At 40.2% G+C, this 23470-nt stretch overlaps 1 protein-coding gene across 1 annotated transcript in view; it reads left to right on the top strand.

The window, feature by feature from the left end:
- The window catches only part of LOC141789615 (neurocan core protein-like), a 125430-nt gene that overhangs the window by 64428 nt on the left and 37532 nt on the right, over nucleotides 1–23470 (top strand). The window contains exon 10 of the mRNA XM_074669114.1: nucleotides 2867–2983. Within this exon, the coding sequence (XP_074525215.1) occupies nucleotides 2867–2983 (117 nt within the window). The remainder of the gene's footprint in view (nucleotides 1–2866; nucleotides 2984–23470) is intronic.

The following is a 23470-nucleotide window of genomic DNA, read 5'->3' as shown; positions in this document are numbered from 1 at the left end:
AGATAGTGCAGTATCTCTACAATTCAGGAAAGAAGATCTTACATTATTTATTTTCTGAGTAGCTTAGCTCTGACAGCCTAACCAATGTAACGTTAATATTCCCTTTTCCTTTTTTTCTTATATCTGCTTACTCCTATCTGTCTATTTCATGACATAAACAGCTATAGATTTCGCTTCCGACTCCTTTCCTTTCAGGTTTGGCTTCAGCCCTTTCTCGTTTCCTTCCAGTCCTCTTGAATATATAATTTTTCTCAGTTTCCTTGACTTGAACTAGATTTATGAATTTGAATCTTAAAATGATAGTTGCAATTCTACACACTATCTCGGTTTTTTTTTTTTAATCTAAAACAAACACATTCAGTTTTGCAGTAGATTGCTGTAACCTAATCTGGAACTGGTGGTACTAAAAGCACGGATTTATATAAAGTACAAATCACTTGGCATTAAAGTTGTATTCTCTTTGAAAATATCATTTTGACTTTCTCAATAACTCAAGGTGAAAGTAATTCATGTTTGAGTTTGAAAAGGTTCAACACTGCATCTCTTCTTTTAAGAAGAGGACAAAATCAGTTGAGGTAGATTTATTTTTTTCATAATTCACAAGCAGATAGACACGTGTGTGTGTGTGTGTGTGTGTGTGTGTGTGTGTGTGTGTGTGTGTGTGTGTGTGTGTGTGTGTGTGTGTGTGTGTGTGTGTGGGTGTGTGTGTGTGTGTGTGTGTGTGTGTGTGTGTGTGTGTGTGTTTGAATGGATGGACTGATTGATAATGACCACAGACTAAATAGAATAGAATAGAATAGAATAGAATAGAATAGAATAGAATTTACTTTATTTGTCCCTGAGGGGAAATCCTGAAGTCACAGCAGCAATCAAGAAAACAAAAGTAAGAAAGTTTATAGAAAGTGCAAAAAGGTCCATAAGAAAATAGATGATGACAGCTTGTCCATCATTCTCCAGTTCAGCCAGCCTCCACCTCCACAGGGTCCAGGACTGAGCTTCTTCAGTCATGCTCCATCTCTGTCTCCTAGATCCTGTCTGCTCACCGCAGGTGAAGCTCTTCCAATGTGGCATTGATGTCTGGTGTTAGCTCCATTAGCCATGTCTGTGAATAGCATGATGCTACTCTGCCCTCTGGTATTCCCTCTGTTGCTGGGTTAGCACAGCTAGCTCGTCCATCTTATTGGAGATAGATCTTACGTTCCCAGTAACGATGAATAGACAGGTTGATGTCGTCACTTTTTAGCTCGCCCCTTAGTACCAGCGTGTTGTTCTCACCTCCTTCTCCTCACCTTGTGGGAAGACATCAGTCCTTGCACCACTTAGCATTGGCATGCTACAGGCTGCTAACAGCTGATCTCATATGAACAGTGCAGCCATGGTTACATGTAGGATCTCCAGACAAACGCAGGAGAAAAATTAGTAAAAAATCATTAAAGACACAACCAGGTTGGTGTCCATTATCAACAAATAAACCATACTAAGTAATGACCCACTCCAAATACAAAGATGATGACAAAGAGATGAAAAAATTACAAAAAAAAAAATAATTAAGTAGTCTTCCCTGGTGTCATTCGTCTGTTTCAGGAACAGATTTTTGAATCGCTCATAATCAGCTGGCTCAGCCATGTTGGGAGTAGGGTGGGATTCCAGTCTCCACACTAACAGAGCCCATCAGGCACAAGTGTTCAGCTGTGCCATTGATTGGGTGAACTCTCAATATTCTAAAATGCCAAGTTAGAAAAAAATCACCCGTGTCAGTGTGTGCCAAGAGTGAAATTAACAGTTCAGACAGAAGACCTTTTTGTGTACCAGGCTGTAAATATATTTATTTATGCTGTGAAAATGGCTTCTTTTTTTTTTTGGCTTGGTGTTATAGGATTTCTTATACTTCTGGAGCCAGCCTCAAGTGGTCACACGAGAAACAGCAGCTTTAGCATTTCTAGGTGTTTCCATAATGGCACAAACTGTAAATTTCCTTCACCTTCTTTTTCCTGTACGTCTCCTTCCTCACTGGCATATGTAAAAAAAATAAAATAAAACAAAACGATTTATCAAGTAACCACATCCACAGGTAGTTTGTTTCTTTGTTATAATTTTCAAGTTTTTAGTCTCTCTAACCATGGATTTTCAGTGAACTGCACTCTGTGTCCTGCACAGCATGTACCAGCTCTCTACATCAATAAGTGAGTCTGGCTGTTATTATGGAGAAGATGCAGTGTATTAGCGAGTCTGACAGATTGTGTCAGGGGCTGCAGTCCTATCAGGATTGGATAATAAAAAGCCAGTTAATCTCACCAGTTCCCTACAGTGTTTTTATGCACAGAGAATAAGAAATCCTTGCGTCTGCTCCTCTCTCTACCCGTCCCTGTCAGATTCTCCTCCTCCCTCTGTCGCATCCTGAAATAAAAGAGCAATAATTATGACTTAATACATCTTCAATCTCTGCTGTTAATCTGCCACAACATTTCTGCAAAGGAGGCACAGAGTTATGGTGTGGCAATGTACAATGTCTTTATCACCTCCACCGTGACACAGCTGGGTGCTATAAAAGTAGGTGCCTTGGCCAGTATGCAGAACTGGGAGATGATCAGCTGATTTATGAGGATCTTGGCTCATCAGGAGGACCTGGGAGGAGCACATCATAAGAAAGGGGTCTACTCAGCATTGTCCTTTGCTTCGTGGGAATTAGTCAGAGGGACAGCAGCCAGTTTGTCATCTTGAAGAATGTCACAGAGACAGGAATGATGTCGGCTCACTGCCTGTCACTGGCTGTAATCATTTCGCTAATTTTCTATCTCTGGCAGGAAAAAATAAATACAACCACATTCATCAGTTAACCCTTTTTGTCCATTTTCTGTCTCTTCAGTGGAGAATAACCCCTGCCAGACCAACCCATGTCTCCACGGAGGAAGCTGCCTGCAGGAAGGTGACGGCTATAGCTGCTACTGTCCCCAGGGCTTCTCTGGAGAGAGCTGTGAGATCGGTGAGTCCCGGCTGGGTCAGGAAGACCTCAGAGGTCACAGCTGCAGACACAGTGCAGCATATGGCGAGGAGACACGGGCATCTGTTTAAATAAATTCCACTAGATGCACACTGGCTGTGCCACAAAGTCTTAAAGGGGAGGAAACACTGGCATGCTTCCTCTTATCTGTTTATTAATTGATTGAGAGTTGACATCCTTATTAACACAAACTAGAATATTTAATGCAAAAGAGTGCTGCCATGACACGGCTCCAATAGCTGGCTGACCAAAGCAGATGAGAAATTCATACACAGCCTATCAGCCAGTTGTGACCATGGTGGTTAAACTTGCACTCTGTCTGTGTGTACATATACGTGTGTGTGGGTGTGTTTTTATTCTTTGCTGAGGAGAAATAGGCAGCTCATCATTGCACTCAGCTTTTACTCAGCTGTGTGATGGGAGACTCTCTCTTTCAGAGCATAGCTGTGTAATGTTGTAGATGTGTTAGTTTTCGTTAGTATGTCTGTGAGACAGTCACACACACAGGCCACCGAGGAGCCCTGAGCTTAGTGAGAGGTGGTGTATCTAATTAAAGTGCTGGAGCAGTGGCACATGTTGCTGCAGATAACGTGTGACGGAAAAACTAAAAAGAAGAAGACGAGGCATCGGCAGCAATAAATCAAATGTTATCTTTATGCTCTGTAAGACAGTTCGAGCAACACAACCCTCACAGGGTTTGACTGAGCTATATCATATCACACTTTTGAAATCAGATGCACATCACTGTGTCTTGTGTCTGAACATAACTGGATTTTTTTATATCTTAGAAGTGTGAACTCACCTGTCCTGTGTGTACTTGCTTCATGCATACAATGTGTGTGTAATTATTGTCCCAAGTGTTGTGATGTTGATTACGCTGCTAAACTAGAAAAGCAGTCAGAGAGCAAAGACCTCCACCAAGCATATTGTGATTGTCATGCACACTTTAGTCCTACTTTAATGTTATACCCCCTTTCAGCAGACTGTCTGCTACAATTTGGTGTTAGTTACAGGTTTGCACCATAATTTATTACCTGTGTTGAAAGTTGTGATGACCCAGTACAAGTTTCATATTCCAGATCTTAGTATCCAGAATATTGTCATGATGTGGATCGTACTTTTACTTTCTTTCGTACTTTACTGTCAGAAGTTATTGTGACCTTGTCTTCTTTTGTTTTGCAAAGCAATCTGACCATTTATCGTGGAGTTATATACACAAATGGTGAAAACAGCCCTATCTCAGTATGATAAAGAATCCGGATCACCCCCAAAATGTAATCACTTCTTCCTTATCCCATTTTGAACATTTCCTGAAATTTTCATCAAGATCCGTCTGTTAGTTTTTGAGTTATGTTGTTCATAGACAGACAGACAAACTCCCAAAAACATAACCTCCTTGGCGGAGGAAAAATTAAATGACAGTGCCAGTGTGAAGGAAATAGATAAAAAATAACAATAACAATAATGGCTTTATTTCTGTGTTTAATTTCCATTAGAGCTCTTACTTCCTCCACATTGTTGTATTCAGAGCACCAGCTGATCAAAGTTCCTCCCAACTTTAAGTTAATCCCCCACAACTCCATTACAGGCAATGGGACAGGCAAACCAATATCCTCTGCACTGATTCTGCTCTCTATTTAATAAGAAAAATTGAAGCAGTAACACCGCAGTGGAAACACACCTTTGGGGCTGTCTGCAGGGGTTGGCTGGTAGCTGCAATTATTTGGGAAGAGGTGTTTTGGGGCGCTGCATTATTGATGACCTCTGTTTCCACTGCAGATCTGTAGTTTTTATTTATGAGGATAAGAGAGAATGGGTGCTGTGGACATCTCAGAGGCTGTACTAATGCATCACTTAACCTTTTGAGACTCATCCTCATGATCCATGTTCCTAACTCAACCTAAAACTATTAAGAAAATGTGTGTAGTATGATTTGTTTAAAATGAAAGTTACGGATGAGAGTTGGTCCAGTCAGTTGGTTCTCCAGCCTCAAAAGTGGACCCCTAAAGAAATCCACCATGCTTATATTATCCACAAAATCCAGTCAAATAATTCAGTGTTGTTAGTCTGACATGTCGTCTCCGTCTCAGTCTCCAACATCAAAAAAGCTAATGGTACATTTGTCTGTCTACTGATCTAAAAATATATCAAAAAGATTAATGTAAGCCTGAGCAAGGTCAAAGCATCCTTTTTGACTGTATGTAAAGATTGCTTCATCAATGTTTTTCTTACCTTAAGTATACCTTTAATATTACTTTTCCAAATTAATTCACCCATAAGATACATCTGATAACATCTTTCAGAGTGGCATTCTTAAGTGTTAGATATAAAGCTAATGCAGAATTGCTAAAAACTGCAGTATATCGAGTGTCAGTGTTAGGCTGGCTGTAGAAACCCTGGAAACCACATTTACGCCCACTCCAAGAAACAAAAAAGAAACGAAAAATAAGAAAATTAAACAAGTGGTTCTAAAATTGGGTTTGGTCTGAGTTGTTGATTTTTCTAAGACACACACAGTGTACAGGGGGCAAAGTTTTATAAAACTCTTCATTGTTTTAAGATGTGGATGATATGACTGACAAGCAGGCACACGATAGCTGTAAAGAAGTTAAAGGTCTCAACTTCACCTCATAATTTGAAATGAGTCAGGTTGAGACAAGCTTTTTATGTAATCAAGAAAACAACAATAGCTTTAAACTCTGTCAGAAACAAATGGGTGCCATCACAGAGACGAAGTCCATGTATTATTCAGTCGATGCTTCTTTCTCTCCAGTGACGCAGCTCCTTACTTACAGAGGACAAACACGTGTTTGTCATCAACATGTCAGTCGTAATGAAAAGAGACTCATTTTCTCTTAACCTTACACTTCACACTTCAAAACTCAAGTGGAATTCAAAAGGAAGTTATGCTTCATTTATTTAGATTCAATAACAGCACATCAGCAGCTTTGAGTGATTTATTCTAAAGGTTAAGATACATCAGAGCAGATGAAGATAGAGTGTTTTACATTTAGATTGAGTCTTGTTTTTGATCTTGAAGGACCTCACAAAGAAAAACTCATTCTTTCTGACAGCTTCAGATACTTCTGTTTGGTTCAAAGGGTTTTACTGTCAGGACAATAATTAACCTGTCTCAGTCAATCTCCAAGCACAGGTTGTCAAATCATTGTGATTCTGACTGCAGCAGCATTTAGTGGAAACTATCAGTGGTAGACTGCTGTTTGTTCTTCAGGGTGACCTCAATCAGCGATCAGTCAGTCTGTTAGTCAGGAGAGAGTGAGAATGAGGAGGTGGATAATATGGAGATGTGAGACAACCATGGAGATTAGAAAACATTCACAGATTAATGCAGGATATACTTTTTAGCCTTTAACACGGGATCAAGGCCAGTAGCTGATTCTTTAATGCATGATTTGTTTGGAAGTTCAAGGGATAAACTATTCTTTTAGAAGTATCAGTTATTCTGCCAAACTTCACTATTTTCCTTTATTTGACCCCTGTGTGTCTTTCTCCCAATCACACACCTCTCTATTGCTTAAATGCTGGATTAGCAGACATAAAAACGAATCAGCCTCAGAGAGACTCAAAATTTCAACATGCTTAAATGGTCATTCTGTCTTGTTTTGAATTGTTCCCTTTTTTCTTCTTTTTTCAAATTTTAATCTACTTTCATCTCCAGTCAGTATTTTAATTTTATTTTTCTGAACTTGTTAAGGGACTCTATCCACACCTTACAGAGGGGGCTATTCTCTATTTCCACATTTTATACAAGGGATATTAGGTAACAATTCTTTTCATACTTAATCTGTGCAAATTTTCAAACAGCTTCATAGACGATGTCATAGAAATCCCTTAATCTGTCTGTAAAATGCTCTGTTCTAAAAAAAAAAAAAAAAAAAGCATGAGATCTTAATGCAGCTTGCTGAATCCATGAGGTTGTCACTTAAGGACTTCCTAACTAGTTCATTACTTCCTAACTAGTTCATTACACATTGAAGGAGCAAGCCTCAGATATCAATAGCTTTGAGGGCTCTTTGAGGGCTGACCAATCAGAGGGAAGGGGGTCTGTGGAATGGAGTCTTAAAGAGGCAGCAGCTAAAACAAAGTGTTTCAGACAAAGACTGAATTATGGTTTCTCTAAAGCACCGTTTCAACCAAGCAGAACGGTTCAGTTCGTCCCAGTACGGTGCGCATTTTGTGGCGTTTCCACTGACTTATCCCGGGACAGATCCCCAAATAACCGAGACAAGCCGTTCCACTTTTTGGGACCTTTCGTATGGGTGCCAGACTGAACCGATCCGCTCTCGGAAGGTGGAGCAACACACTGCAGACTGTTGATTGGTCGAAAGAATCGTCACTTACCCCGACAGCGGCTGCATTTCTCCTGGCGGCACACAGTCTCCTCTGAAACAAAGCTTGATTGCACTTTGTATCAGAGAGCTACATGCCAATCACAGAGAAGGCGAAATGCTGCATGTCTTCCATCTGTGCTCTTTGCTACTTTGTTTACTGTGTCGCGTTTTTCCTCTCAGTTGGATTTATTAACGGGGTTAACTGTGTCACTCTTCTGCGGCGTCACGCTATTGTGTACAGCCGCCTACCACGAGAGGGCACAGTCTCGCTGTGGAAACATAAACGGGATCAGGCTTAACTGTACCAAACCATGCCAAACCGTACTGAACCAAACCGGACTGCTTGGTGGAAACGCGGCTTAAAGCACCGGTATGACAGAATTTTTTTTTTTTTTTTAACCGTACCAACCACGTAAAGCTCAGAGGGACAGAATTAAGCCTAAAGTATATCCCCTCTTTAATCACTCGGGGACTTCATTTTTTCTCTCCACTGTCAGGTCTATCTCTGTGCACTCCATACCCCTAAGTATGTTGTTATGCACACCTGAAGTACCATGGTGTAACAATTGACTCTACAGCACAGATAGTAGGATGTACCCCTCAAAACACATGCTACTTCCCCCTCTGTCACTGTGCTTCCATTTTCTCTGCTGCTGAGTGTTTTCTGGTTGAAGGGCAATACAGTTATTCATACAGGATATACCTGCACTCATGCAGAAGATAAAGCTTACTCAAGCTCACACATTGACACATCGGGATTTCAAAATACTGTTTCTTTTTTCTTTCTTTTCCTCACTCACTCACTCACTCACTCACTCACTCATGCAGATATGACCTCTGACCCTCTGTTACATACACGTACCTGTTTGAGTATGTGCTAAATTAAACAAGCATGTACCAAAGACTATATGAAGAGGTAATCCATACCTCGTTTTTTAAAGAGGCCGAGTGAAACGCCTCCACTGTGCTTATTAATTCATCCCCAGAGACCCAATCGTCTCATATGATTGAGCCTGAAAGATTCATGAGGTTGAAGCTATTAATATCAGTGACCACTAAGCCACCTCAACAGAGCTGAGGCTGGTGTCAAAGAGGTGGGTAGAGCTGCTGATAGAAGCTTGGGCAGAGGATAATGAATGTTTCATTGTACACAGGCATCCTTGGGGCTGAATGTGTTGTTTAAGTTGAGTAGAGCTGAAGTCAAAAGTGTCAGGATTATTGGAAGAAATGAAGAAAATAAGATATTCTCAGTGGATCTGCAGGGCTGTAAATAGTAAAACAGATGGAAAGGGCCTTTGCTGCCGAGCTGCTCCCCTCAGGACATCCCATTCACTTCTTCATAAATTTTAGAATAGATTTTTGTGTTTGGCTCCAAATCCTCCAAGTTTTAGTGTTCAGGTTACAGAATTTTACTGCTTTTTCAGCCTTGACCTGTCCTCTGAGTCATGCTGACCACAGAGTGATAGAAAGTGTAACAGTCCAAATTGTGACTGTGATTCAAGCTCACATACGGGGAAACAACTAAGAGAAAGAGAACAGGGTTTTTACAAAATGGAGATTTTGGACCATTAACAAACCGTATTCCCTGTTCAGATCAAAGTATCTGAGCCCTCATATGTTGATTTGTTCTTAATGTGGATGTTTTCTTTGTGCAATGAGCCTATGAACTTTGTTGAATTAAAATGAGAGACAAAAGGCCAGGACTAGTTAGTTGGCAATGTGACCATGTCATTGAAATTCAGTGTGTTGAACTATCCAGCTGTTGATGCTCCTTTGTCAAAAGAAAACGTAGTTACAACTTAAAGAATTTGAAATAATTGAAAAAAACTAGAGTCAGAACTACAATGAAAGAACGAAGTATTATAGTTAAAGATATCATTCATGGAATAAACTGGACAGACACTCCAAAGAAGCAAAATCTTTCAGTACCTTCAAAACCTCATCAAAACCAGCATATTGGACAAATATAGGAAATCAGAGATAATCTAAACCTGTTTTGTTTAGTTTAGTTTTTCTTTTCTGTTGAAATTTTCCTTTGATTTGTTGAAAATTTAGTTTTTTTTTATATTTGTCGATCATTTTGCTATTCTTCTTGCTCCAAGCAAGACTTAACTAAGGTTAAAAGGCGTGCTGGCCGAGAGTATTTTTTGTTTTAATCTTTACTTCATTTATGTTGTCATATATATATATATATATATATATATATATATATATATATATATATATATATATATATATATATATATATATATTACAACATAAATGAAGTTAAGATTAACTATAAACAATTTTTTTTTTTTTAAACTTTAAAAAAAGAAGAAGCATTCACAGTGGTCCAGTTGTCCAGTGTCCAGTTGTGTGGCTTTACTGTATCATAATGAGAAACAGAGTTTAGATAATACATTACCATAATAGAATATGTTTGCATGGCTGAAAGTAAATTTTTTGGGTAAAACACTTATGTTTTGTTGAAACCTCAGATGGTAAAAAAGCATGCATGAAGCTGGAGCGTCAGCAGCATTGAGCAGTTTGTGGATAACAAACTGTGTGTTTTGCGTGATTAATGTGCAGCGGTTTGTCTCAGCTTGTCAGCAGATGAGCAGCTCTTACAGGGCTTATACTGGCCGGCTCTGCTTGTAACCACATGCCTCATTAATTCATCTACACCAGTGGGTTGCTCCGTCAGCGTTGTGATTGGCTGCAGCTTTTTACCGCACCATCACCATAGCTGCATGTCTTACCACAGATCTGGCAGCGCCACCAGATGAGCCTGACATGTGCTGCTCTACCTGCAGTTCATTCAGGCAGCGACACACAGATACTTGAAAAGCAAATGTAATAAAATCTACCCAGTTCTTTAGTCGAACAGCTCCCAAAGATCATGAGAAGAGGACCCATTTCTCAGTTTAGCATTTATTCTGGTCACAGGTAAGGTTTTACAGCGCTGGTCCCAAAAGAATGAGCCCCGGTATCAGGGAGCAACACAATTTTATAACGATCATTGCCACGCCTACAAGAGGTTGAGTTAAACTAAACACCCGAGAGTAATTGGCAAAAAAACATGACTGACACAACTGTCTCAACCCACAGCTGGTGTCAGTTTTCAGAGAGAGGTGCTATTAAAGTGTGTGACTGTTGAATCAGAGGATGGAGCTAGGAGACTGGGTGAAAGTTTACACAGGGACCTCACAGACACAAGCTGGAGACAGAGGCTATCCTTCTATCTGCCAGATAAACATACATCAACCCTGAACATAGCATGTGACTAGATTAAAATGCTAAGTTACGTCAATTATTCTAAAAATATATAACAAAAAGTATAAATCTGAAAAAAAAATCTGCTTTTACATGTACATATACACATGAAATTCTTTGGAAATGCTACTTACTTCTGTTCACATTAAACATGAGACGGACACTCTTCCAGCAACTGAATGGTTCAAAATGTTAAACAGAAATTGCATCTTAATTTAAAGCTTCCAATAAGGAGTTTCTTATCATTGACAGTCTAAAGTGGCAGCTGTTGATTTTACTAAGATAATGGACATTAGCCGCGTGGACATTTTGGCCTGACATCAGGTGGCTTTGACCTGTGAAGTGTCCAAATTATAATGGCAGCAGCATATACAACACAGCGACTGAATACAGCTGATGTCTTTTCATACAGTTAAGTTTTTTATCAGGATGAAAAATTGGTCTGATAGAGCTGTGTAGCTCATCTGAGGATAATTAGCATTGATGTGTTGGACTATTCAGTGTTTCAAGGTTTCCAACCAACGGAAGCGAAGCTGGTAAGGAAAAAATAGTCAATGGAAATAAAGTTACACAATATCAACAGCAATGGAAAGTATTGTTTTTTTTTTCTCTGCAGTCTAACCTCATCTCCATGTGTGAGCTGCAGATCACTGAAGATTGAAATTTCCAAAAATGCCTCCAACATGGAGATTTATATATATATATATATTTTTTTTTTTTTTTGCATGGGTATTATATGTAGCCTCAAAGGGCTACTTAAGGAACATTTGTTAAGGGATTCCTTCCATATCTTCTTTTTTGCTTCATAGGTTGCCACTCAAAGCACACACTCAGGAAACATTGTTCCATGTTTGACGCGATGGACTGATAACATACCACCACCACCGGTTCGGGACGGGAATTGAAAACCGGTTCCTGTTGACAAACAATAAGAAGTGTTTCAATCCATCGATATTGTTAGCCTTTGCGCTTAACGATTCCCTTATCAGTTCTTTACATTGTGCCAGAGTCGCCGGGGCCTTACGTCGACTAGTCTGCTGCAGCTATCTTAGCTTAGCAGTTAGATAACGTTTCCCGAGAAAACTCTGATTCAGGATTTTCAGCTTTAAGTTTTACTGAAGAACTGTCTTCATAAAGAAATATACATTAATCTCTCTCAGGAGATTCATATTCAGTACATTCGAAATGGTATAAATCACCTTATTTACCAAAATAACAGAATAGCGCAAGCTCGATGCTAACGTATATGGGAAACTGCATTGATATGCTAGCAGTTAGCATACATCAGTATAACTTTAGCTTCAGAATAGAATTTCAACTTTCATCACAGAAACATATCACATCAACCCTTTGTAAAAATTACTGAGAATTTCAAATGTCAAAAGCTAACAGGCAATTGAAAGGCTCATGGCTGACTTCAGAACTACGGAAAGCTTCCAAACAACTTAAACCATTGCTATAACCACTTTGAGACACTAGATGGCCTACTTGAATTATTAATATGTTACAACACAGTACATCAACGTCACATTGTGTGCAATTTTTACCTGTTTCTGTATAATTATGTCCAGAAATATTCAGACTCAGGGACCAATTACAATTCATTCACTTACAGTATAAACTCAATTAAATGTCGTTGACACAGAAAACCTGTAAAGCTACTTTTTGTACCAAGAAAATTCACAACAGGAGTTGATAATGGAATCAATAAAGAATCAGATCAATAAGTAGAATCGATAAGGGCACCCGTATTCACAAAATCTGATCAATTCCCATCCCTACCACCGGTTGGCCTGGAACGTTTTACGCCAATTCTCAGTAATTGTGTAGAATGGTATGGACAGAGATGTTTTGAATGGAGATTTATGTTTCTAATTCTAACTGTACCCTTATGGATACAGCCTTCGACAAAGAACGCCTCTGCTTTTATGTCTTTATGTGTTTTGTGTGTTTTCTCCTCTTTTTATCCCAACAGTGGTTGTACTGTTTCTCAAACACGAATATTCACTTATTTATACTCACTAAAGCAACTCTCCAATGACGAAGTCCGTCCGTTCATCTGTCTGCCGCCCCCCCAATCTTCGTGGCAGTGGGGATGAGATTTAGGAAAAGAAAAGAGGAGAAGATAATAAGGGAGAGATGGAGCACAGAGTTAGGATGATTTGTATGATAAAGTCCTTGACCAAGCCTGAGCTTGACAGACTGCCAAACACTGATAAGCTCAAAAATAGCAAACAATTTTTCTTAAGATTTACGAGATATTTTTACCTCATGGGCAAATTCACAGCAGATATAAAGTGAAAGACTTATCTGTGCGCCCACCACTCAGACCCTTATATGATTTCACTGTCACTGATGAACTGGTTCCAACAGGAACAAGGGAAAATGTATAAATAGACCATTTTATTTTTACAATTTCCTCTTTAAGTATTTCAGAAATAGCGTCAGGAGTTAAAAAATAGCCTGTCATTCACCTCTCTGGGGAACTGTTCTACTTCAAGAGATGAGTTATTATTTTTAAGTGTGACACAAGGAAGGATTAAGAAGAGGAGGAATGATGGGAAGAAAGAGAATAGCAAGAAAAAAAGAAAGAAAACAAGGTATAAAAAAAAAAAAAAAAAAAAGAGGGAAGGGAGTTGGGGGTTGTTGGGGAAAAAGGTCGTAAAAAGGGAGAGATCAAAAAAGGAAATAAACAAAGAAGGAAGCCATGAGTTACAGATTAATCAAGGGGGAGAAAGTAGAATGAAGGATTAAAGGAGGTGGAAACTGAGGTAAAAAGAGACACAACATTATGAGCAGTTCATTTCCTTAGTAATAATTCTTCCTTCTTAAAGCTGAGGTGATCTGTTTGTTAATGATCTATCTCTGTGTGTCTTAGACAGATAAAGTTGTTTGGGCCAAGCCAAGTCAGTCCCAAGGGGACACTACCACTGCTACAAACTACAGGTACCCCAAAGGGACACCTGTAAATCTCCAGATTCAAATAAAGTCACCCAGTAAGACCCAAAGGGGCCAAGGAGGATTAAACTGACATTCAGAGATCTCCTGAGGATGGGAGGGAAATAGCAAAGGAAAAAGATTTAGAAGTGTAATGAAAGCGGATCATGTGCGAATGAGAGAGGAAGAGCAGAAGGAAATGACCGTGCTGAGGGAAAAAAATGATATTGAGAATAAAGGAGGGGAAAGAAGGGCAAGGAAAAAAATGAGGGTAGGGCTCTCCTTTCTGAAGCTCCCTCCTCTCTCTGTCTGAGGAGGAGATGGAAATAGAGAGTGAGGCTGTGATACTGGTGGCACGGAAGCAGCTGGCTTGGCTTCATTGTCTCTAGCTTCTTGTTTCTGGCTACTGGCCCCCTGCAACACTAAATATAAACAGACCACCCAGATGGAGCCAGTGAACACACACACACACACACACACACACACACACACACACACACACACACACACACACACACACACACACACACACACACACACACACACACACACATAATCTGTGAGCAGAGTCAGGCTGTCAGGACTGAGAACCAGCAGAGCGATGTGAGATGTTATGACACTTTTCCTCATTACATTTTCTCGGGCTGTTCTCAGTATTGAAGCAGAGCTGTCAACTAAAAAGAGGACCTGTCTGAATCTGAGGGCACACACACACCCACACATTCATGCACACAAATATTCACTGACATACCCATGTTGTGTCACATGAACGATGCTCGGAGAGGGGTCTGGTTTAGACCTCGGCTGGCGGCTCAGGGAGCACCACGCATGGTTTTAACATGGGGAGAGTTGTATAACACCATTTCCACCCATCAGGGTTCCATGATTATATCTGTGTTTGCCCACTTTCACCCTAAAGCACTTGTTGATTTTTTTTCGACAGGAAGCATGTGTGACTCAATCCAACTTAATTTCTAGAGCACATTCTTATGCAACATAACCGACCAGAGTGCTTTACAGCAACATAAGGAAAAAGGAGACAAAAATAACAATCTGTCGCTCAAAGCAAGAAAAAAACAATAAAACAATAGAAATAAAGACACACATGTACAGGGCCAAGGAATGCCAATGCATACAGGTGAGTTTTTAGACAGGATTTTAACACAGAAAGCATCGGAGCCAGCCTAACCTGAGCAGGCAGCTGGTTCCAGCATTTAGGGGCGACAATGGCAAAGGCCTGGCCTCCCCTAGTCTTCAGCCGAGTGTTAGGTGCAACTGTGATAGGACGTATGGCTGTAATGTTCATTTAGGTAAGGTGGAACCAGCCCATTCAATGCTTCATAAGCAAAAAACAATATCTCAAAATTGATCCTAAAATTGACGGGAAGCCAGTGAGGCCAGGACAAGAGTGATGTGCCCCTGTTAGGAGGCGAGCAGCAGCAGCATTTTGGAGCAGCTGAAGACAAGACAGGCAGAGGCCTGGCTAACACTTACATGAAGTGTGCTTTGCAGTCGTCTAAGCAAGTTGTGATGAAAGAATGTAAAACCACCTCAAAGTCTTTTAAAGAAAGATTAGGCTTCTATCTTAGGACTAGGTCACACTGGCAAACCGTGCCCTGCTTAAGCACGTTTCAGCCCTAAAACATGTTTCAAATGGCCAACAACCGTGTTTTGCTTGAGCCCGATTCACTTTTCTGCTTTGGCACACTTTAAAATAGGTGGGCTTCGGCACGGTTTGCTTCATGCACGAGCACGCAGACGGCATGTGTGATACGTGATGTATAATCACCACAAGCGCATATCTCGACAATCATTTTAAACGAAGCAGGGGTGTTAGAGGGGTGTTAGAGGGCTGTGTCGAGCGAAAACAACTTACCATAAGTCAAAAAGTCTTGTAGTAGTTGTAGTCGTGCTCTCTGTGTCTCATTGTGCTGACTCTGATGAGATCGCACTTCATGTAAACAGATGCTTCACGATGACGTAGGCGGGCCATGTGCATGTGTGATACCTACTGAAGTCTGGTTCATATAGGGGTAGTGTGACCGACGGCCGTACTCTCCAGCTGGGGAACAGCGCTGCGGGGGGGGGCAATTGTGCTTAAGCACGGCACAGTTTGGATGGCCAGTGTGACCGCGCCCTTAGACAGTTGCTTCAGCTGGAAGCTCAGAGTTACTAAAATCTGAGCCAAGGTCTAGTGGGATGTGAGAGGCACCACTGGACCAAAAAACTATGATCAGATGACTTTAACTGGATTAAATAGTAGTCTTTCAGGCAAAATGTGATCATTTTTGTACTTTGTTGTTCTTTTCTTTGTTTTTGTGTAAAATAAGGACTAACAGATGAGTTTCTACAAATGATTTCAAAAAGATTATCTGTTGAGGTCACAAATAAATGCAGCATATGATGACAGAAACCAAACATTTGTATGAATGTACATCGGCAAGTTACTGTTTGCCAACCAAACTATAAAATGGCTTGAATGCCATATACAACAAAATTTTTAAATCTAGAAATAAATTTAATGGTAGTTTTAATGCAAAAATGTGAAATAGTCTCATGACAAAATCTCTGAACTGGATTTCTACGACAGTCTGACATGACAGTAAAGTTTCTGCTGCCAGACACTCTTCGATCTCTTGCCCTGTTCACATATTATGACACATTTCACTCCTTCCCTGGGCACAAAACATTTTTGGTAAGCTTGACTATTTGAATTCAAGCCTGTGTGCAGCTCTCATAACATACATTATGTAGGATCCAAGATTTAATCGCACCTGAGGCCAGCAGCTTGGAAACATATCCCTTGCAAGCATCTTAGCAAAGCAAAAGGAACAACTATCCTCTCTGATTCTGCAGCATCACTCCAGAAGAAAGAGCGTTTATGCATACCCAGTGTCTGGAGAAAGGTGATTGGTTGATCACAGTTGCACTAAGCTCTCAGGAGAGCAGCACAGAGCTTTGGGCTGAATCGGAGCTGCTGCCTGTCTGTTTCCCCCTGCTGATCCTGATCCCTTTGTAATCCACCCGCACCCAAACATAGCTGAAGAAACCAGAGTAAACACTGTTAGTGCACACAAACACACCTGCAAAGACACACACAGCTCACATGTTCAGTCAGATAATCAGTTATGGAAGTAAAATTACACTGAGAAGCTTTTTTCACTCTCACTTAACAATCTAGGAACTAGAGAACGCATCTTTAAGACCTGTTTTTCTCAGAAAAAAAACAAGGATATAAAACTTTAACAAACCACAGTCCTATCTATCCCAAGGCCAACCAGCAAAACGCTGGCCAAAGCTTTTCCTTATTACTCAGGCAGCTACTGACAGATGGGACTTTTCCTCTGAAAACCAATTGGCCAGAGAGTCCAGGCGGAGAGGTACTCTTTGAAAGCCACAGAGAAGGACAGGACATGGCTCTGTTTTCTGTCTTCACGACATAAAGAGCACAAGCTGCAACTAACTTTTTTTTTCTTTTTCTTTTCTTTTTCTTTTCTTTTTTCTTCTTTTTTTTGCAAATTATTTGTTCAGGCTGTTCATGCCAGTGAAAGAACTCTAAAAAGTCAGAGTGGAAAAAAATAGACAAGAGTGTTGATCTCTAAAAGGAAAACACATCCAAATAAGTTATCTACCTCAACAACTAGACTTCATCTTACCAAAATGGTTAGTCCAATACCAGAGGAGTGCACAATTTGTCCTGGCCTGAGGCTCGAGGCTTAGCTGACTTGTTCATGTATAAGTTTCACTAAAATAAGTTCGAGTTTGTCCCTAGGGATGTAAAATAAAGTAAAACCACAGATGACAAAACTATACAGCTGATTGCTACCAGCTGGTGAGGTCGGCAGCAAGAACAGGTGAGCCAAATCTTCCCAATGTGATGACTCCACAAACACCGGGCTCAGGCCGTGTACACATATATAGCCGGGTATTTTCAAAAACAAAAACAAACAAAACAGACAAAACAAACCGACACCACCGCCCCCCCATTCATGCAGTGTTTTCCAGACACAAGACCCGTGCCAGCCAATTAGAATGAGCCCCCCTCAGTGATGTTTAAGAACCAAAACTGGCGTCCACACAAAACCATTAAACCAGAGTTGTCCCAAAATCTTCACTTTGGCTGGAGTTTTCAGAAATCATTGTTTTTGCTGATGTAAAGCTGTGGTTTTATGTGGACGTCATGCGTAAATGTATGAAATATATGCTGTTTCCTAAATACCTGGCTACCAGTGGCAATTGCTCTAAGACTGCACGGGAAGCACAGCTTCCCCTAAAATTTCCCCCAAAAAAGTGGTGATATGTACTGCTGTGTTTACATTTCATTGACAAAATTTGCGCTAGAATTCCTTCATCTTTTGTTCAGAATCAGCTCCTATCACAGGTAACTGGCTCCACCTCCTTCTCTTTCATCTCCGCAGCGTCTCAGCTCTTTAACACAGTCGGACGCTGACCATCTTCTGACTTCAGTGGGGAAGCATAGAGTGGGTTGCTCCACTGTGGAAACTGGACGGTCATTGGATAAAAGCTGGGCTTTGTCCCGCCCACCGGATGCTCAGCGTCTCTGGGGGTCTATGAGGCAGTGGGCTGGCCTGGACGCTGGGCTTCTGCATGATGATTGGATGATCTGTGTGAGGCAAAATCCCTTTTTGATTGACAGTGTCAGCGATCTTGAAGTGTAACCCTCCACCGGAGCATGTTCTGAGTTCGACATTCAGCTGTTCTGGACTGATCCAGAGGTTTTATCGATCCCCAGCAAGTTTACCTTTCTTAAAAACGACGAGCGTTGTGTTTAAAGATTCTCTCTCTTTTCACCAATAAGCAGCTACAGCTACAGCTGTGGAGCTTCTCCCCCTGTCACTCACACTTACAGCCTGTCGTAGTCTCACGTTGCGGCTCCAGCTGCTAGCACGCTGGCACGGAGGTTAGAATTTAGGTTTAAATTAATAAATAAACAAATTTATGATGTAGGCCAGAAAAAAAGAGCTTTCCCTACTTGACCCAGCAGCCGCCACTGCTGGCAATGTGCGGACATGGCTTTAGAGTCAGCATGTTGAGTCGTCAAACTAACATGATAACACATCAGTGTTTTACATTTTGAGACAGGCAAGACACCAGCTGACAAAAAAGCTCCATCCAGCATCTTTACAGAAGGTGTATAAAAGTCATTAAACTGACTTCCTGCAGTTCTACAGTGTCATGTATCTGAGATTAGGAAATGCATAAGGAGACTCATTTCCATCAGAGATTATCCAGGGAAATAAGCCTATGATAATCATACTAACTGCACCATGAAATGATTTATATGGATGTGACTCATAAGTTTAACCCAGTCATGTTGTCGCTTAAGCTTATATTATGTAACCAAAGAATTTTAAATGCAGAAAATGTGAAAGGTATTTAATGTAGACATCTTAAAAAGTGCACCTGTTAAAGTTAAATCCCTCTTGCTGGGCTACATCTTTTTTGTAAGGCAGCAGAAAAAAAATTAAACTCCTGACAAGGCAGGAATCAAAGCACACACACACAAGAAGAATTTCTCGATTTTTTTAGGCTGCCTGAAGGAAAAAAATGTACAAAGCTACCAGTACTTGTGGTTCTGTCTGCTCTACACTATGGAAACTGGTTACTGTTTTATTTAGAAGAGCTTCTGTTTCCCGAGGAAAAGGTAGAAACAATGAAACTCTGGTGATGCAGGTGTATTTTTTTCTTCCTTTGCATTATTGGTGGTAACTGGTTGGTTTGTTGGTTAATTCTCACACTTATTAATGCTTCCATACCCAGCTTAAATACTAATTCAATACAGTTCAGTTCAATGAGTAGCTTTATTGTTTGGCTGAGCTGTGGTTCAATAGGAAGGTATCCATCTTTGTAGAGAGGCTGGAAATGTCAATGCCCTTCAGCCAGATAAAGGAAGTCAATCATCCTGGGTCTCACACCATGAAAGATGACAAACACAAAGAGACTTTCAGCCAAAACCTTTGTGCGACAAACATTTACATTTGAAAAATGCAAACTAACAGCATGTCATATCAGTTTATTTTTACATAGTGTCTACCATGGTTCAAGAGCAGTCAGGGAATTTTAAGAAAGCTGATCAGATCTGTCTCTGCTGAGGGTTGATAAGGCTGCAGACACACACACACCCTTTGTTTGTTTCTGCTTTAGGTGTGCATCACAGACTTATTTAGGGTTTGCTTGCATGGATTTCCATTTTCTTCCATGTGGCTGATGAAAAAGTCTCCCTTTGTCACATTTATTTTGCCCTTCGTGCCCTTCATGCCCTCCACACAATCCTGTCAGATGTGAAGTCTCTGGTGGCATTTACTGGTTCAAAGGTTCTCTGTATAATGAATCAGACGACTGTTTTATCTGCTCGTCTGGCATTAAGTCGACAAGGAAAAACTGGCTCTTCCTGTTTCTTTTTTAAGACAAACTCTAAATTAGTTAAACCTTGGCATTATGATGTATATTTTATTCATCTTTAATACTCAAGTAGTCTTCTTTTACTAGTGCATTTGCATAGTAAATCGACAAAATTGATAACAGTATTAACTTGGGGGTCCCCATCATGTTTTTATTTAAAGGTCCCATATTATGCTCCTTTTCTGTAGTTTAATATCATTGATGTCTTCATGGAATGGTAGTAATATGTTTTGGTCCAAAAAGCTAATGAATCAAGCTCAGCAGCATTGTTTCCAGGCTCTCATAGCCCCTCTGTTCAGAACGGCCTGATTTAGTGGGCGTGACCTTCATATGTAAATGAGCCACCGATGATACTGCCTCACTCTCCCACGTCACTAAGAGCGGCACCACATCCATGACCACCGAGCTCCAAGTGCACAATGTTTAGAAAACGGCAAAGTCAGTTTACCATAACATTACAGGCTAAAACAACAGGCTAACCGCAGCTAAAGTTAGCATCCTGAAGCTAACACAGAGACAAGGGGGGACACTGAGGAAAAGCTCTTACATCTGCTCCACAGCACACAGCATTTAAAATACTCACATTTCCAGGGTCCAAGGTTTGTTGGAGGATGGTTGGTAATGCGCCTGGATTCAGGACCAGTCTATTCGCTAGCCCTCTGTTGTACTGTTCAAAGTTGGAAAAGCAGTTGGCCGTGAAGTGACTAGCACACACATGCACAGTTTTACTGAGTGTAGCTGGAACATTTCCTTAATAAATGAACTCTAGCCACTTAGTCTTGTCTTCTTCCGAGATGGGAAGCTTGTGCATGTGGCTGTTTACAGCCAAAAACAGAGCAGTGATGGCCCTTCAACTTTAGCATTCTCAATCTCTCCAGCAGCGGGGATGGGAGTGGGCGGGAAGGGGGTGTGGGGGTATCTGCTCCAGTGGACCAATCAGGTCAGACTTGCCCCTTATTAGTCAAAAAAGGGAATCGCTGACGTCGGCAAAATTCTAAAATCCAAACAGCTCGTTCTAGGTCAGCTCTACTAAGTACAGCTTTTGTCATTAAATATCACATTTTATGGGCTGGGAGGAAAGCCAAAGACCCACAAATTTCACTAAAAGACTTAACAAAGGGATTTTTGCACAATATGGGACCTTTAACAAACCACTAGTCTGATGTGTTGTAAATCAGGACATTGACTCCTTCACAGATTTTCATCAAATGTGAAATAGCTCAGAGAAATACAACTTTTCTGTCAGATGTAGAGCTGATTCCAATCTTTGTTTAGTTATAAATGGTCATTAATCTGAATGCAAAAAGGTTTAAATGTATTTCTCTTAATAGTATGTCCTATGTTCTTATCTACATGTCTTTCTTTAAGTTTTGACCCTGTAAACAGACAACTGACATTTTGATCATATCTACCCTGGTCTCTAGCTTTGCAGGGTCTGCATGGAAAACCCCAAACACTTCAGAATTACTTTCAGAATTAACTTCATAAATTAGGAAAGAGGATACTCTCTGTGTCAAAGCAAAGAAATGCCTGATGAGGAATATCTCGAATGCTTCTCACTTTGACATTTCTGATATTTAATATTATGGGTTGATATTTATGAGTGTGTGGAGTACAGAATAAGACATTTACCAAAGAGCTCAATGATACACTGTCAAGAAGGTCACCAAACAAAGTCAGACGGCACTCTGCAAAGATTAACAAGCAGAAAAGAAAAAAAAAATACAGGTGTCCCAGCCTGTGTTTCTTTTTCTCAAAAAGTCACACAGTTTTTGACACTTATGGAGGCCGTTCAAATGATGTGAGAAAGTAAAATGTCTTTCCCTGCCCAGGATAATAAAAAAAAGTTAGAATATTAAAGCTTACTTAAAATCAGGTGCCATGCCATCTGGGAAGAAGCTGAAACCTGGGCCTTTTTCGACCTTCGAAAGGGACAATGTTCTACAGCACACATCAAAGTCCATCCAGGTTTCTATCTAGAAGAAGTCCTGGAAAATCTCTGAGTGGCCATCGCAATCACTTGAATTGAAACCCATAGAAAACTTCTACTGGGATTCAAAAAAGGCTGTAGCATCACCCAAAATGTTGGTGATCTGGAGGCCATTGTTCATGAGGAATGAGCTAAGATTCTTGAGAAATGCTGCCACAGGCCGGTGACTGTATATGCATCATGTTTACAGCAGGTCATAGCAGCAAGAAGTGCTCTACTTACTACTCAGCTTATAAACCTGCAACCCCTCTAGCAAATGGGGGCGGAATAATTTTGCAGCTGTCAGTGTGTATCCATTTCATAACATAACTGCATTGAGGCACCCTTTTAAAAAAAAAAGTTTGGGCTACAACTAAAAAATTCTTCATATTTTTCTTTTCTGTACCTATATGAATGTTCACCACTACATGTGGAGACCAGGATTACAATTCACACAAAGACAAAAAGCCTTATTTCACCACTGAGAGATGGAATGGGTGGTTTCTTGAATTCTGTCAATAAAGTCAATGTCGAAAAACCTAATGAGCAATCTAATTGATGGTCTTATGTCAGGATTTATTGGTCTTTATATGCTGTAACTCGCATCATAAGTCAAAGGTTATATTACCTTTAAACCCAAGCAAATGTCATTTCTATTAATGCTGGTCTGTCAAAATAAGCAGAACCTTGGGTATATGGATCCATAATTGATATAACTGCTCAAATGTTCTTTCAAGCATTTGTGTAAGTCTACGGGCTCCAAATGAATCAATAATAAATCAATAAAACCATCAGGATCCCCCTCATCCAGAGTCTTCTTAATGTGCCCTTTTTGTTTTCCTTAGAGTCCTTACACAGGAGAATAAACCAAAATAAAAATCATATATCCAGAGAAGACATCTCAAACCTTCAGGTAAATCAGCCAGCGTAGAATGATACTGTTTTAGCATATAGTGTTTTCCTCTGATTATCAAAGTAAGGACAGAACACAGTATGAAGTGCAGTCTGTGGTATCACTGTTGTGTAAATGGCAGCAAAAGTTGAAGTTAGGCTCAGAATAACTAGTGTGGTGGCTAAGCTTAACATAGCTTAAGATGATCCTACTTTTATCCCTTCATGTTTTATCCCTTCATCATTCTGTTGAATGTCTTCAATCAAATAAACCTGATGCCTGTTACAAATGTTTGTTACAAATTAAAATATGAGGTAACGTTAAAAAATGTTGCATATCACAGTAAAAAATAATAAGTTGAGCTCACTCAAAGCTGAAAGATGTGATATCAATAAATTTGCCTTATGAATTAAGTAAATGTAATAATAAAATAATTGAAGCAGATCTGAACAGTGCAGCTGGGTCTCATATCCACAGCGTTCACTCCTCACTCGTGGTTACAGACGCCATCACAACAAAAACCTGCTCCAATTTCATAACCTTGGTACTTTAATGAGTGAGGAGGGAAGGCAGTATGAGACTCTGCTGTTCATTAAAATGTTGTTTTTTAGGGGGCACAGGTTGTCTGAGCCCCATGAAGC

This window comes from Halichoeres trimaculatus, unplaced genomic scaffold (assembly GCF_033239565.1).
Source record: "Halichoeres trimaculatus isolate MK-OKI-2021-1 unplaced genomic scaffold, fHalTri1.1 fHalTri1_scaffold_4, whole genome shotgun sequence".
NCBI classification, from domain to species: Eukaryota; Metazoa; Chordata; class Actinopteri; order Labriformes; family Labridae; genus Halichoeres; species Halichoeres trimaculatus.
Note: the sequence above shows the minus strand (reverse complement) of the source record. Positions and strands in the feature narration are given on the sequence as shown.